Source organism: Callorhinus ursinus, unplaced genomic scaffold, assembly GCF_003265705.2.
Source record: "Callorhinus ursinus isolate GAN/ISIS: 27379988/994484 unplaced genomic scaffold, GSC_fseal_2.0 scaffold1, whole genome shotgun sequence".
Lineage (NCBI taxonomy): Eukaryota > Metazoa > Chordata > Mammalia > Carnivora > Otariidae > Callorhinus > Callorhinus ursinus.
Genome location: NW_027397063.1, coordinates 61,400,178 through 61,415,820, shown reverse-complemented (window position 1 = coordinate 61,415,820; position 15,643 = coordinate 61,400,178). Strand labels below are relative to the sequence as shown.

The window sequence follows — 15,643 nt, the reverse complement described above, 5'->3', positions numbered from 1 at the left end:
ATTCCCAGTCCCTTTCTTTTGCTGAAGTCCATGGTGCCCTTTTCACACACCACCAGCCTTCTCTCCCAAACTCAGATCAACATACTAGTTTGCTTAGCTAAGGTCCCTTGGTAATAAGAGAAGCTAGTTACATGGTTTCTATGTCCATTTTTACAGGCAGAAAGGGAAACTGGTATAGGGAGAGGGAATTTCTAGCCAATGAAAAATTCTCCTAAGTACAAAGCAGTTGTCTTATGTTTATTTGCCCAACTTCCCTTAAAGTTAAGCCCTTGTCCTAATAGCTTTCACCACAGTGACTTTTCCTTTGTGCCTCAGTTTACCTTATGTCTCCCTCTTTAGCCAGGAGTTGAGAAGACCACAGCATCACTTGTCCAATGAACACCCTGCTCTTTCACATGTAAGAAGTTGGAAGAGAAGGAACCTAGCTCCAGTGTGAATTAGCCAGTGTAAACCCCCATGGTGGTTTTTTTCCTGTTAAGTAGATCATGAGTCTACCATTTATGTTTCACTCTCTTTTAAAAAAACAGAAAACAAAAAAACTTTCTTACCTCAATGATGAACAACTTGGCAGAGGCAAGAATGGGTGCTCTCCTAGAAACCTAATTCCTGTCCTCTTTCTGGACGTTTTTGAAAGTTTTTCAATTTGAAATTTAAAAATTATTATTGGAGTGCCTGGCTGGCTCAGTCAGTGGAGCAACGCAACTCTTGATCTCAGTGTTGTGAGTTCAAGCCCCATGCTGTAGATATTACCTAAAAATAAAATCTTAAAAAATTTTTTTTTAAATTTATTTTCAGTTAAACTCTTTTTTAAAGATTTATTTTAGAGAGAGAGGGCATGTGAAAGCAGGGCAAGGAGGAGGGGCAGAGGGAGAGGGGGAGAGAATCTCAAGCAGACTGCCTTCTGGGTGCAGAGCCGATGCAGGGCTTGATCTCATGATCCTGAGATCATAACCTGAGCCAAAATCAAGAGTCGGACACTTAACCGACTGAGCCACCCAGATGCCCCTTAAAAATTTTTTTTATTATTACTATTTTCCTTTCATCCCACCTTTTTATTTTATGTTTTTTAAGATTTTTATTTATTTATTATTTGACAGAGAGAGAGTGAGAGAGGGAACACAAGCAGGAGGAGTGGGAGAGGGAGAAGCAGGCTTCCCGCGGAGCAGGGAGCCCGATGCGGGGCTCGATCCCAGGACCCTGGGATCATGACCTGAGCCGAAGGCAGCTGCTTAATGACTGAGCCACCCAGGTGCCCCCCACCTTTTTATTTTTTATAATAAACGCAATCCTAGCCCCTGCTACCTTTCTCAGGCCGAGATTATAGTTCCTCAAACACTATTATATATTTATTTATCTCATTTCCCCTCTTCTTATGATGGAGTATCATGTTCCATCTTTGAAGAAAACCCCGGTAAAACCTTTGTTTTCTAGAGGTGGTACAGGTTTCCATCTGCTTACCTGTGTAAAATCTCTAAGGTGGCGTTCGTGCAGACATTCTGCTTCCATGCCTGATGCTTAAACATATTGGAAACCAGCCATGAATTTGAACACTTGAATTTGTTAATCCTTCTGGGAAATGGAATTCATATTTCTTCCTTACATTATAACCCATACATAACCCACTAGGTGAAAAACTTTTTCACACCTTTAGGTCATGTGATACAACTCTGTTGTTAGTAAAAGACCTTTTCAGAAAAACAAGCTAGTTTACTAATTAGAAGTTAGGGAAATTTCCTGCAGGAAATTTGCACCCTTTGGAAAACAGGTTCTTTAATCCAGTCTTCTAAAATTCAAATGTTTAAAAACATTTCAATATTACCACTGAGTAGAGAGACATGATGCATCGGTAGTATATTTATGAGCAAAAGCTGTTGATTTTTTTTTTTAATTATCTTTAGTAAAGATTGCAAGGAAATGAACTAAAGTGTTGACTGTGATTATATTTGAATGATAGGACTGTGGGTAATTTCTTTCTTATCATTACAAATTTTCTTCAGTGTATATTGTTTTAAATGGATAAAAAAATGTAAACAACTATCTCTATAAAATTTCTCTGTATTTTGCAGTTGCCTTACAAAAATCAAAGTAAATTGTCTAAAAGTAAATCGTAAATAAAGTTTTACTGGAATACCTATTTGCTTATATATTGTCTGTGGTTGCTTGGAAGCTCTTAGCAGATCACATGTGGCCCTAAAGACTAACATATTTATTATCTGATCCTCTAGGAAAAAGTTTGTTGACCCTGTGGTCTAGAATGTTGAATTTGCAAAGCACTTGGCAAAAGTATTTTTAAACTTTGGTAGTAACACCACATTTTCCTTCCTTTGTAGCCTAAATTAACAATGGCAAAATGCAGGCGGAATGTGGAGAATTTCCTAGAAGCTTGCAGAAAAATTGGTGTACCTCAGGTAATAAATTTATCATTTCTTGTATTGCCTAAATAGACTTGGGTATTATTTTTCTAAAATTTTTCAGATATGTGAGTATCTAAAATCTTACAGGACTTGCTTTAAACGAAGTTGGTAATTACTAACATGATGTTGTGTTACTAGAGTCAGTCAGTATACTTCTGAGCAGTTTTCCTTAATTATTTCCAAGGACCAAGCAAAGAAGTAATACACATATAAATTTAAATATATTATAATACTTAAAGCTAAGTAATCAGTAGTTATTTTGACATTTTCCTAAACATTCCTACTTGCTGTTTGACTCGTATATATCTTCATACGTAAGAGTCTGGGCTTCAAAATGAGCGCATCTCAGACTGGAATGCTTCCTTTGGTTTCAGGTTTTTTAACATTTACTTTAATACTTTTTAAAAATGTTTATTTTGAAATAATTTAGGCTTAGAAAAATGTTGTAGGAGTAGCACAAATCTGTAACAGTAACTGTCTGTGCTACTATCTGCACTTGACCCTGGTTCCGGAACCGTTAACGTCATCTACGTAAACATAGTACATCGTCCAGACTGACAAGCACTGGGACAGTGCTGTTAACTAGATCACAGACTGCGCTCAGATTTCACTAGTTTTTCTACTGAGCTCTAATACTTTGGAATTTAGCACACACGAGGCCGTTTCTAGGCATTTGTCCTGCCCTTGAGATTTATTGTCTCCAGTGCCTCAGATACAGCTTTCTTGCCCTTTAATAGCACAAGTAGTTAAACTTGATGGATGTGATAAGAGACATGAACTTACACACGTTTTATTCAGTTATCCCTTTTAAAAACAATTATGTTAAACCAACTAAGCATGGTACTCTTAAAATTTAAAATACTATACTATATTTAATGACATGAGACACAGATCCACTTAAAGAAATAACCACTTGGTGCTATTTGATACTTTGTTTCATTAACCATGACCCTTACAGTTCCTGTCATCCTATTTGGTGTCCACCCTTCACGAGGAAAAACATGACTCTTTCCTATCACCTTCTTAATTCTCTTATCACCTTCCCATCAGAACCCCAGGACTGGCCCCTGGACTCAACCCCAGTGTTGCTCTTGAACTTAAGCCCTTGTCCTAACAGCTTTCACGACAGCGACTCTCCCTTTACGTGGCTCCCTGGTCCTCTGTCTTAGCTAACCTTGTGTTGAGGAGGTCACAGCACCGCTCGTCCCGTGGGCAGCCTTCCCTTTGCAGCCCTTGTACGTGCCGCAAGGTGGAAGAGAACGCGTCCGGCTCCATAGAGCATCTGCAGGAGTTGCAGTGAAGTCCCACGATGGTTTTTTTCCCTTTTATTAAGTAGATTGTAATTTTCTTTATTTTTCGCTGTTTTCTTTTGTGGGTTTGGTTTTTTTTTAACCCGAGTTATAGAAAGAACTGAAATTTACATCTGTGGTAGTTAGCAAGGATCTTTTTTTGTTCCTGTGGACAAATTCAAAGCAGATCTTTCATTATTATATCCTATTGTTTTCTAAAGGCTCATCATTTCTTTTAGAACAAACCATTTTAAACATAGCCTTAGTAGTTTCCAATCAAATAGCATGCATTTTCTCCGTATCAATAAGCAGGTTCTAATATGCAGAGGCACACACTAACAGTCGGTCAGTGCTTCCTTCTGTCTGTTGGAAGATGTTCCTCCCTAATCGTCACGTCACACGAGCATGCCCACGCCCTGCCCCAGTGCGTACCACCATGTCTTGAATCAAAAGAACGTAGCACAGGTTAGTGCAGGGAATAGGGACCAGAGAAAAGAGAAGAGTCAAAAGAGGCACCGCGTAGCTCAGGAGAAGAGTGCTGCAGACACCCCTAGACGGCACAGCCTGTGAGCACACGCGGCCAGTGGCAAACCTGTTCAAAGTACCGTTCACCAGCTTTACAGTACTTGCACTCCGGGCTTCAGAGAGCCATCGTCTGTCTCAGATGTAGAGTCCCCCATACACTGAAGTTCTTTCCAAATGTACCTGCCAACAGTCAGCAAAATACAGTCTGCCTTAAAATGCGTATTTGATTTAGCATTTGCCGAGCAATGGTCAACAGGATTGATTGTGGGCCAGCCTGTCCCTGTTCCTACCAGAGCTGTGCTATGTGAAGGCAGGAAACAGAAAAAAATACAGATTTAAAGGACTGGGTATTTTTCCAGGGTGGTTAGACTGGGGTTCTTAACACATCCTTCCTCCCTCTCAGTCTCCGCAGTCCGACAGAGGAAGCGGGCAGTCCCGGAGGCCCCCTCTTCCTGTCCCCGTCTGCCTTCCACCCAAGTCTCTGCCACCGTCACCGCCGCCACCACCGCTTTTAGACAGGTTCCTCGCACACTGCCCCACTTCTGCTAAAAAAGTAGTTATCGGCTTAGAACAAAGTGAAGGAAAATGAATAAATACATCAACTCCTAGGTTCACAGTGGACCTCTCAGGTCCCTCTGCCCCAGGAGAAAAGCAGAAACCTAGAGCTCCTCCTCTTCCTTGGTGCTCCCCTACTTCTGGGTGTTCCGACCTGTAGCTCAACACCCCCCCTTCTCTTTGACTTGTCAAGAAAATCAGGGATATAATAATGGTCACTTTTGAAAATGTGTAACATAAAACTTATTGTAAGTATTTGTCAGAATTCTGTCCAGACACTGTAAAGGTGAACAGTGTCCCTTCTCAGTACAAGTTTTAAAGTGTTGGTAAGTTCTGAATGAAACACTAAAGAAAAAGATGACTCTTGAAAACCTCTGAGAAGGCTGGGCATGTGGGTATTCTCTTTATTATCATGCTTTTATTAAGTATGTTACATTCAGAAAACTGTAATGGGTGATAAAAATGTCTGTTTGAGTCCAACATCTTATGTCCTAGAATTATTATATGTTACGTGTTGAAGAATATTTTCCTGTTCTCCAGTCCCATTGTGTTTTTATTTACTTACTTAATTTCTTTGTCTGTGAGCTGGAGGGTCTGGGTGATCTGTAAGGCCCCTTACCACTCCAGATTCATTCCGTACATACTAATAACCTGGACTCGAAGATGGGCTTGCCCTGATTTTGAGAGGAAGATCAAATTGGTCAGTACACCTGGCCTCCGGGTAGTAAGCTTCCTTGATCCATAGGCTCTCCTCATTCTGTGACCCTCCCTGACTCCCCTGGCTTTCTCCGAGCACTTCCCTCTCCTCAGCCCGCCCCCAGGTTTGGTCCTGCTTTCTGGCCCGTTCTTTTTTTGTTAATAGGGAGGAATGAGCCGGGGAAGAGGTTGTTGCCTGGCCCAGACCTCACCACTTGTAGGCGTCCCACAACCCTGGGCCAGCAGCCGGTTCTGTTCACCGCACCCTGAGTGTCTGTACTGGTCACCACCGAGCCAGCTTTATTCTGTTTAGTAGTAAAATCAAGCTCAGCACGTGGAGGAGTCCTAGTAGTTCTGTTTTTCAGTATTTTATTTTCATTCCCCATAGTAAAAAATGCTATGAGGTTGTGTTTCTCTGAGTATGATTGAGATGATCATGTTGAATTCTATACTCAAATCTGTATTTCTGATCCACTAACTTTGTTTTTCTGTTTTCCTTTCCTGCTCACACTTTGGACAGGACAATCTTTGTTCCCCTTCTGACATCCTTCAGCTAAACCTCCGCGTTAAAAGAACTGTTGAAACACTACTTTCTCTTGGGGCACGTTCAGAAGAATCCAGTTTTGTCTCTCTGTCTATCCAGCTTTTGGGTTTTGTGGCGTTTTATTGTACTTTGATGTTAACTCTCTGTCTGCTTTATTACTGGATCTTTCCCCTCTAGCTGAAAGATCATACTCCAGCGATTTTCCACCTCATTCCTGTGCTTGGTGAAGGAGGTTTGTCTCCCGTTACGAAGTATTTACATATGTGCTTTTTCTTTTTTTTTTTTTTCTGGCCATCAGAGAGCTGACCAGTAAAGTAGATAAATCCTGCCCTCCTATGTCCGGATGAACAGCCCATCACATTAGTAAGCATTGATGATTGCTCACAAAGAGTAAAAGACCAGCATTTTTTCTCCTGGTCCTTTGTCCATTCTCCTGGCCTGTGGCCTTGTTTCTCTTATCATAAGTGCTGAGATGTCTCTGATACAATTCTGACCTGTTCTTAGAATCTGACTTAGACCTTTATTTCCAAATGTCATAATAAAAGTCCCATGTGGCCATTTTCCAACCTTTTCAACAGCTGCTCATAAGGAAAATAGTTGTACCCTTTCCGGTTGGGGAGGCACCTGACCACTTAGATCTCTGCATTGAGCTATGCCCTAAAATCCTGAAATCTGCCTGTATTGGTAGGTACAGGTCCACCTAAGCATTTACTGTCTGCACATCTGGAAGCACTGACCATTTAATCTTAATAATTTTAATTTGATCAGAATGTTCAGTCCAAAGATCAGGTAGGTTCCTTAGATTGCTATTCTGAGTCCACTGTGTACATTTAAAATCGTCCACAATAAGCAGATGATCTAGAGCTGACCTTTCAGGAGTAGGTACCTGTCCAGATTTACTATGCTTGTTATCATTTGCTGAGCTTCACCTCTAGAATCCTGTTTAGAATTTAAAATTGAAATTTATGTAATTTCCAATATACTTGAACCATCTTAGTAGGTGAGCTGGTATTGAATTAGGCTGTTGAGAAGGTTATATCTGAACAGTAGTAGCAGGTAAAGTAGCAGGCAGCAGTCTCTGTCCTGTACCCGAGGCAGTGAGTGGGTATTGTCTTCTTCAGAATGTTTAATATTTAAGCTGCTAGCCTTAATACTTGGAACTACTTTATGATTGCATTCAGATTCTAGTTCTCATAAATAGGATCTCTGAACATTCAGGAATCTACTGAATTCAAATATGAAGGGAAATTGCAGGGAACATAACACCCTGTTGTAGAAGGCAGCCTGAGGGTCTGGTTGCTTTAGTTTTCTTCCATATCAAATGGGACAATTATTTAACACATTAAAAATGTATTTCCTATTGTGCCGAAACATTGAGCACTGTTGAAAGGCAGTTTTATACAGTAGGAGTACCTTCCAGAGTTTGGGAGGTTTCCTTTGTTTTGATTTTAAGATGTCTTGAGTCGAAGATCATTCAGTTTTGTGGAGTTTTGTCCCTTTAGGAAATAAAAAACATGTGGTCTTGCGTGTGGTTTGGGGGGAGTAGTTGTACATTCTCTTCAGAGCACACGGCGTTCCCTGTAAGCTGCCTGGAAGGTAAATGTGCATCTGGAAAGCATGAGCCTTGGGGAGAACGGCTAAACCACACACAGCGCAAGGCACTCTGGAGAAGAGATCAGGGAATTGGCGTCAGAGAAAATATGTCTCTCCCAAGAGCAAAACACCCTGCAGGTTCATTTTACACTAGTTCATCTGTACTGACAGTGGTACTCAAAGTATTTATACAAAGTTGCTAGTTTTATAAGGTCAAAGGATCGCGGTTACCTTGTTTTATCAAGATAAGTATTAAAATTTTGAGTAAGAAGCACAAGGACCCATAACTGTTCAAAATAAATGTTATATTTTTTATTGCAACTAATTTTGTAAAACTTCCTAATAATACAGTAAAGTGCCAATGAAAAGTCCAGCTCTCTTCTTTAATAAACGTGTGTAGTCTCCTTTTTAGTGGAACCAGAACTCTACTTTCTGTCCTTTGTGAGCAGTGTCTATTTTTCTGAATATTTAGTCTTAAAAGAAAAACCAATGATAGGTGCTATTCTTAAGCTCTGCCTTTTTCTCTTTCGAGAAAGGATTAACCAAACATTAATGAGGCAAACACGATAGAAGTATTTTAACTTCCTTTAGGAAACATATAAACACCTTTCAAATATATGGTAATTAAGACGTTCCTGACTAAACTCACATCACCGTTCTCTAGCATGATTTAATCCATTCGATACCAGGATATGAAATAGTGGTTTCTTCCTGTGTTCCCTGCCTGGTACAAGAGCCCTGATTTTCACAATCAGGATTATAATGTAGCTGGTGGGCATCCCTCCCTCCCTCGTGCATCTGGCTTATGGCATGAACCCAGTTACATCCCATGGTTATGTAATTTCAGGAGCACTTTCTCCTGCAGTGTTAGATCTTTCGGGCTTGAGCCATCTGGTAACTTGGAACTGCATTTCTGTTTTTCCTGCCTCCGTTTGCTGATCTGCATTGCTCTTATTTATCAGGGATGAAGGGTGTTGCTTTGACTCCATAGTATTCTGTTATCCTCTGTTGTATGTATTAAGTGTCTGTAACTTGTCCTTATTCCAGTTTTCAAAGTGACCTGTATGTACGTTCAGTTGTTTTAATAAAGTGAGTGTCACATGCCATCTCTGCGTAACTCATATGAACAGAGGTCAGTTCCCCAGGTGCTGACCTGTCCCATCTCAGGTGACTGTTAGGAGGGAGAGAAGAGGTGCTTATTTTTTCTCTTCAGTTCGTTGATGTTCATCCTGTTTTCTCTTTTGTTTGTTTTTATGTTACGTTGTCCCATTTCAGGAGCAATTATGTTTGCCTCTGCACATTTTAGAAGAGAAAGGTTTGAGCCAGGTCGCAGTGACGGTGCAGGCTCTCCTGGAGCTTGCCCCCCCCAAGCAGCAGCACCACTTGTCTGCTGCGTGAGGAACCCCCAGCACCTGGGCGCTGGCCCGGCCAACCCGGAGCAGGACGGGATGCTGCTGCCAGCCGGCTGCTTGCGCAAAGCTCTTGCGTGCTCTTACGAGGGACTGTTTCCATGATTCCTAACAGGAATATGTTGCTTCATTTCTCCATTTTAGGGGAGGTTATATCCGTTTCCATGGGACTGTTTTAGGAAGACACAGTTGGTTTTCACAAATGAAACTTAATTCTGCCATTACTGAGAACCCGACACCGAAGCCTAAACTGGCTGTGCTTTCCTAGAGAGCAGGCCTGTCTCCCATTCCAGGAAGAAAGCTTCTCAGAAGGATAGTTAGCTTTCCTGAAAGCAGAGACATGTTACTATCTTTACCTGTTTCCTGTTTCTGGAACCCACTGGTTTCCAAAACTGGCTGTTCATTAGAATCTCCTGGAGCATTTGTTAAAATGTAGATTCTCATTCCAGTAGGTCTAGAGCAGGGCCTGGGTATCTGCATTTTCAACTGACATAGTGAGACCACTTTCCCAAGCTGGGTATTTTTTTGTATGATGTCGAGAGTAATGACTCCACTATATTTGTCAGCCTCATTTAAAATCCGAAGCTATGTTACGATTACCTGGGACTGTCTGTCCAAGGCAAAACAAATATAATGTAGAAGGCCTAGACTTTTGCATAGTAAAGCAACGAGAGAGGTAAGTTATATTTAAGGCCAGTGTCTTAGGCCTTCCTCAGACTTCTGTCCGCCACCACCTAAAACTTGGTTCTCGTATGTGACATCCGAACATTATAAACAAGCACTCTACACACAGGTTCCAAACCCTTAGGATGGTAACAGGCACTACTCAGCATCATTTTCACTGAGCTCCCCCCACGCTGCTCCCAGGATACCGGGACCTGCAAATACCTTCCCCTCACGGCAGATACACTTCCAGCTCCCTAACCAATGGAAGATTATGAAAACAGAGCAGAAGGAGTAAAAGAGAAGCCAAGTTTCTTAATTTCTTTCAAATAACTGCCAGTTTCCATGGCTGACTTAAAGCACCTGTGGCATCTTCAAAAACCGCGTGCTGTCTCTGTAGCTAGCTCGTCCAACTCTCCTGCTGGTGCCTTCTTCACTCAATTGTGGGCCAAGCAAGAGGGCCCAAGGGCTCATGGAGCACAAAGCCAGGAACCTTTGTTCAAGTGTAAGCCACTAAGGTCTTTCTTACCCTAACATTTTGAACCCCTTTTAGTTGTCAGCATATCTTTTGGTATTCACTGCCTTTATAAACCAAGTAAATAAGAGTAAGTGAAGATGCTAGTTATCTGAGATTTTTTGGGCTGTGAACTGTTCTGGACTTTCTTTACCAATGCATGCATTTGAGCAAAATGTTCTCTCTTTATCATGTAAATGCAGCATCTAAAAGTAACTGGATAAAATCATGTTGAGTATCTGGTCAAAAGAATGTTTTCTCCCTGTTCTCACAGGGAAACAGGTTCAGCAGAACATTCCACTTTGTCAAAGTTTAAAATTAACATAAAACATCTGATATCAAAGCCCCACTGACTTTACAGAACAAAAGTAAAATTTTTTTAACTGCTTAGAGCCAGACCCCGTTATATTTACAGTTCTAAACAGACCCACCAATCAAAGCGACTTGTTTAGAATTTAGCTGTGTGCATTTTTAAACTATAGGTATTTCTCCTTCTAGTCAACATTAAACCTCAGTACAATTTCCGAATAATAGAAGCCATTTGAAATGAAACTCAGCAAAGAACAGGACTGTTTGTCACCTATTATGCAAGGAGTAATCCCAGAAGACATACATAATGCAACATTTGGAAGATTTGCAACTATTTATCCCATAGGAATAAGTGGAAATTTCCACTTATTTCACATCTTATACATAACGTGCAACCTTATTAATGCATTTTTATCAAACTAATGCAAATTTATATTTGAATTACTAGAAAAAAATTGTGTACAGTTTTGGTTGATAGTGAAAGAAAAATATCAAATGTGTTGAATTTCTTTTCTAAGTCAAGACGCAAAAACATTTCGTGAATGTTTTTGCTAGAAAATTTTTGTATTCAGTGTTCTGTATGTACCTTTTTTTTTTTTTTTTAATAAACTGGAAAGAAAATTTAACATTCAGCCCTGCTAGACTCCAGTGTAAGATAAAGGTGCTGTAGTGGATCTGGCTGACCACTTATGAGCTTCCTACTGAAGCAGTGGCCAGCCCAGTGCGGAAGTATGAACAAAGAGGCGGCTAAGTGCCCACCCAGCAGGGGCCCCTGGCAGCTGTGGAGACCATAAGTCAGCAGGTTCTCTGGAAACAGCTTCTGGCTGGAGGGACTGTTGTTTGGCTAGAACAGAATAGGGGGCTTATTAGGAGGTCACTCTCTTTAATAGCTTTTTAAAATACAGCCTCATAGCTAACTAAGGAGTCTGTGATTTCTCTTACTTGCTACAGCTCAGCAGTGACTAATGACATGTGACTATGCTGATGAGTAGGACAAAGTTTTAACAACTAAGTGCTTAAAATGGTTATAGAAATGAAGGAAAACATGGATATTTAGAAACTTTTTTATATACTTATTGCAGTGAGATGGTTTACAGCAGATTTCATTTTATTTCTGAAAATGTTGTAAACGTGTAATTAGTAAAAGATTTTGTAAAACATTGTCCTATATTTGTATGTCTGTAAATATAATGCATAAGTTCTAAGTATAAATATGTCAATATCATGTATGTTATTTTAAATTGCCTGTATGCCACCTTACTTGTTGACATGAAAATAAAAGCCAACACTTCAATCGCATGAAATAAAGGCTGACTTGAAAATGTTCATACCTAAAGCATGGTTTCCTTGGCAAAAATGAAAGGTTACTTACTCAGTTCCCTGAGGGAACATCAGTAGAAACTGGTTCCTCATAACAGGCCCTTGAGATCAATTTTATTTATTTATTTATTTATTTATTTTACTTTTTTTTTTGGTAAGATTTTATTTATTTATTTGACAGAGAGATAGAGAGCACAAGTAGGCAGAGTGGCAGGCAGAGGGAGAGGGAGAAGCAGGCTCTCCACTGAGCAGGGAGCCAGACGTGGGGCTCGATCCCAGGACCCCAGGATGATGACCTGAGCCAAAGGCAGCCGCTTAACTGACTGAGCCACCCAGGTGCCCCTATTTTTTTTTACTTTTGTAAAGAAGTATAGATAATAGTATTGCCCGGTATTTGGAATTACATATAAGGCTTAATTTGTGAAATACATATTGGACACTTTTCTCTCAGAAATTACCAACTGTGTGGGGCCCCCAGGTGGCTCGGTCGGTTGAGCGACTGCCTTCGGCTCAAGTCATGATCATGGAGTCCCGGGATCGAGTCCCGCATTGGGCTCCCTGCTCGGCAGGGAGTCTGCTTCTCCCTCTGACCCTGCCGCCTCTCATGTGTTCTCTCTCTCTCTCATTCTGTCTCTCTCAAATAAATAAATAAAATCTTTAAAAAAAAAAAGTTTTAGAGATTACCAACTGTGCAATAGGGAAAGCTTTAGCATCCCGAGACACTCTGCTTGGATTATCTTTACTCTTTCAGTCATAATATCCTGCAAGGGGAGAATTGTTGAGGAAGCAAAGTAGGCATAGACCCCGGTGTCTCACTGATCAGAAATCTCTGCAGCTAGTCTTCCAGCAGGCCTGTGTCCCCACCTTACTGGGTTGTACATCCTAACAGTTCTGTTTATTCTAATTCATTATTGATTTGTTTGTTTATTTATTTATTTAAAGCTTTTATTTATTTGAGAGAGAGGATGAGAGAGAGAGAGAGAGCATGAGAGGGGGGAGGAGGGTCAGAGGGAGAAGCAGACTCCCTGCTGAGCAGGGAGCCCGATGCGGGACTCGATCCCGGGACTCATTATTTATTTTTTAAATTTATAATTTATATCCCTACCTATTTCCCAGAAAAGGAGCTGAAGCAACTTATAATAAGATACGTATTCCATGCCCGCACCACCCCAGCAAAAACACCAAAGTGATAATAAACCTAAAAGACAGGAAGGAACCAACCTTTGGACCTTATACTGTGTCTATATTATGCTAGACACTTTATAAACATTATTTTCTAATTCCGAATGAACACTTGACTTTTGCTCAAGAGTTTTTTCACTGTAGACAAATGACAGAATCCGAGACATTACAGAAATTACTGAAGTTTTAATGCATCACAATAACTAATAAGCCCATGAACAACTTTCTGGTCAGAAAAAGCAAGAGAAATCTTTACAAGGCTCCTAGCAATACTTCTTCCCAGCAAAAGTTTTTCAAAATACGAAGCAGCCCTAAGTCGATGGTATACTCCTAATTCAGGGTTTGAAAACTAATACAACAGGCAAAGGGAAAGAAGCAGGCAGCACCTGGGAATGTCCAAATAAGAAACAACCTGTAGATACAAGTTACCTGGGCTGCTAAAATGTTCTTCCTCCCTTCAAGTCCTCCTCGCCATCTCCAGAAGACCAGGGCAAAAGACGAGAACTCCATCACTTGTTCTTGCCTTTCCGCTTGTCCTTGTCTTTGCCTTTACCTTTAGAATCCTGGCCATCATCTCTGTCCTTCCTCGGCAGTCTGAACCCACCGATTTCCCTCCGTACCCTAATGCCTCGCCACCAGGCCTGGAGCTGGAAGAGAAAGGCGGGGTGAGTACAATTCAGTGTAGGCCTGCCAAGCTGCATCCTTTTCGCATAAGGGAGTTGTCTCGTTATAAAGTAACTTCTGTCTGAAGAATGGTGTGTGTCTGAAACACGGAAGCAGCCATCCCCGCTCTCCCTCCAGCAACGCTCCCCTGTTTGCTGGATCCAGAACTGAAGCCACGGACTCCAGAGTAAAGTTCTCAAGGAGTAGACGTAAAGAAAAGGAATCTGATTAGGCCATTCTTTCCTTTACACCTAGAAACCTGGCTCCCATGTACTGCTTCTCTTTAGGAACATCCAAGTTCCCCACATCCAAACCATTTGATCCAAAAGGGATGTTAGTTAGCTAGGCCAGCATTTGGTCAAAAATGTGCAGATAATTTCAATGACTTCAGTAGGCTTCCTGGTGCATTTCATGGCTTTAATGATTGATAAAAGGATCAGTACTCCTCTTTGAGAAAGGATTTTGATAGCTGCTTAAATATCTTAGTTATTAAACACAACTGTTCTGAATACAGTCTGGGCTACTTTAAAATCAGACTAAGCCCTAAAGACTGGGAGCAAATCCATTAGTGAAAACAAGTTTTCAGCTAGTCCTTAACATTTTTGCTCTAAATCAAGGAATCCTGCCAAATAAAAAACACCAAAGAGGCTCGATAAAAATTCTTGCTAACTATACATTTGCCTCTCTCCTAATAGAAAGCTCATGTTTAGGTTTGGATACCTGGTTCTAAATGTACTTTAAAGCTCTCTTAATCTACCCCATGACATACATATCAACAAACTTCTGTTTGCACACTAGGATCTCAGCAGACACTCCTCTTTCAGAGAGAAAGGCAATCCTCTAAACAACAGTCCTGGTCCAGCTGATGTTATTTTTGCTTGAAAATATTTCCCAGAATCTGACCTGCCAGTTTCAACATGACTAATATACATGAGTTAATATAAAATTTAAAAAAAATTTTTTTAGACTACTTATTCCCTCCACCTTTTTGTGAAAACAGCTCTTATCAGAACCTAGCAGATAGCCTGGGCTAACATATAAATAGGATTTTGAGAAGCTCCTCCAGGGGCGCCTGGCTGGCTCAGTCGGTAGAACATGTGACCTTGAACTTGGGGTCATGAGTTCAAGCCCCACGTTGGGGGCAGAGTTACTTAAAAAAAAAAAAAAAGCTCCTCCAAGAGCTGTTCTGATTATAAATAATATTCTTAAATTTGACCTTTGGGAGCAAGTTCTAGGTCCTGCTTCCCCTGCTAACCACCACTTTCCCCTGGATTGAGAGTTGGGGACATGTCCCTTGCTATGTGAACTATTTCCCTGCACCAAGGACTGCAGGCAAATTCCAGTAATAACAAAAGGCCATCCTTCCTTAGAGATCTCCTGTTCAATGCTTCATAATAAATGAGAGAGACTTGGTGTTCGTCAGTGTTAGGCCAGCTACTGAATTGAAGGTGCCCTAAGATGCCAACTCTGGGGCGCCTGGGTGGCTCATTCAGTTGAGTGACTGTCTTTGGCCCAGGTCATGATCCTGGACTCCCAGGATCAGGTCCCGCATCGGGCTCCCTGCTCAGCGGGGAGCCTGCTTCTCCCTCTGACCCTCCCCCTTCTTGTGCTCTCGCTCTCTCACTCTCGCTCTCTCAAATAAAAATAAAATCTTAAAAAAAGAAAAAAAAAGATGCCAACTCTGGCTTTCTACCTTTAGGATGCTCTTTAATTCCAAGTCATCCTGTTCTATCTTCTTCCTGGTCTTCTCCCTTTCTAAACGATCTTCAATGATGACCTGTTCATACTCCCTTATCTATAAAAGTAAACATGAATCCTAGGTTATAAGACAGGCTTGGCAAGGTGTGGCCCAACCAGCCCTGCACATTTAATATAAAATTTGAAAATAAAGTATGCCAAACCTAAAGATAAATCAAAGAAAAGAAAACCACTAAGTGGATTCCTATGTTGTAAATATTCATATATTA

At 40.9% G+C, this 15,643-nt stretch overlaps 2 protein-coding genes across 10 annotated transcripts in view; one reads left to right on the top strand and one right to left on the bottom strand.

The window, feature by feature from the left end:
• LRCH3 (leucine rich repeats and calponin homology domain containing 3) overlaps positions 1 to 11,819 on the top strand; it is a 114,403-nt gene extending 102,584 nt beyond the window's left edge. For 5 of the 7 annotated variants that reach the window (XM_025875716.2, XM_025875703.2, XM_073894811.1 and 2 more), the window contains 2 exons: positions 2,331 to 2,408; positions 6,000 to 8,885. In XM_025875716.2, coding sequence (XP_025731501.1) covers positions 2,331 to 2,408; positions 6,000 to 6,200 — 279 coding nt within the window. In that variant the 3' untranslated portion in view covers positions 6,201 to 8,885. The other 2 variants (XM_025875710.2, XM_025875729.2) reach the window with 1 other exon arrangement.
• Positions 11,820 to 13,184: 1,365 nt separating this feature from the next.
• The window catches only part of DRC9 (dynein regulatory complex subunit 9), a 42,677-nt gene continuing 40,218 nt past the window's right edge, over positions 13,185 to 15,643 (bottom strand). For all 3 annotated transcript variants that reach the window (XM_025875752.2, XM_025875740.2, XM_073894790.1), the window contains 2 exons: positions 15,370 to 15,471; positions 13,185 to 13,660 (listed from right to left, as the gene is read on the bottom strand). In XM_025875752.2, the coding sequence (XP_025731537.1) occupies positions 13,523 to 13,660; positions 15,370 to 15,471 (240 nt within the window). In that variant the 3' untranslated portion in view covers positions 13,185 to 13,522. The remainder of the gene's footprint in view (positions 13,661 to 15,369; positions 15,472 to 15,643) is intronic.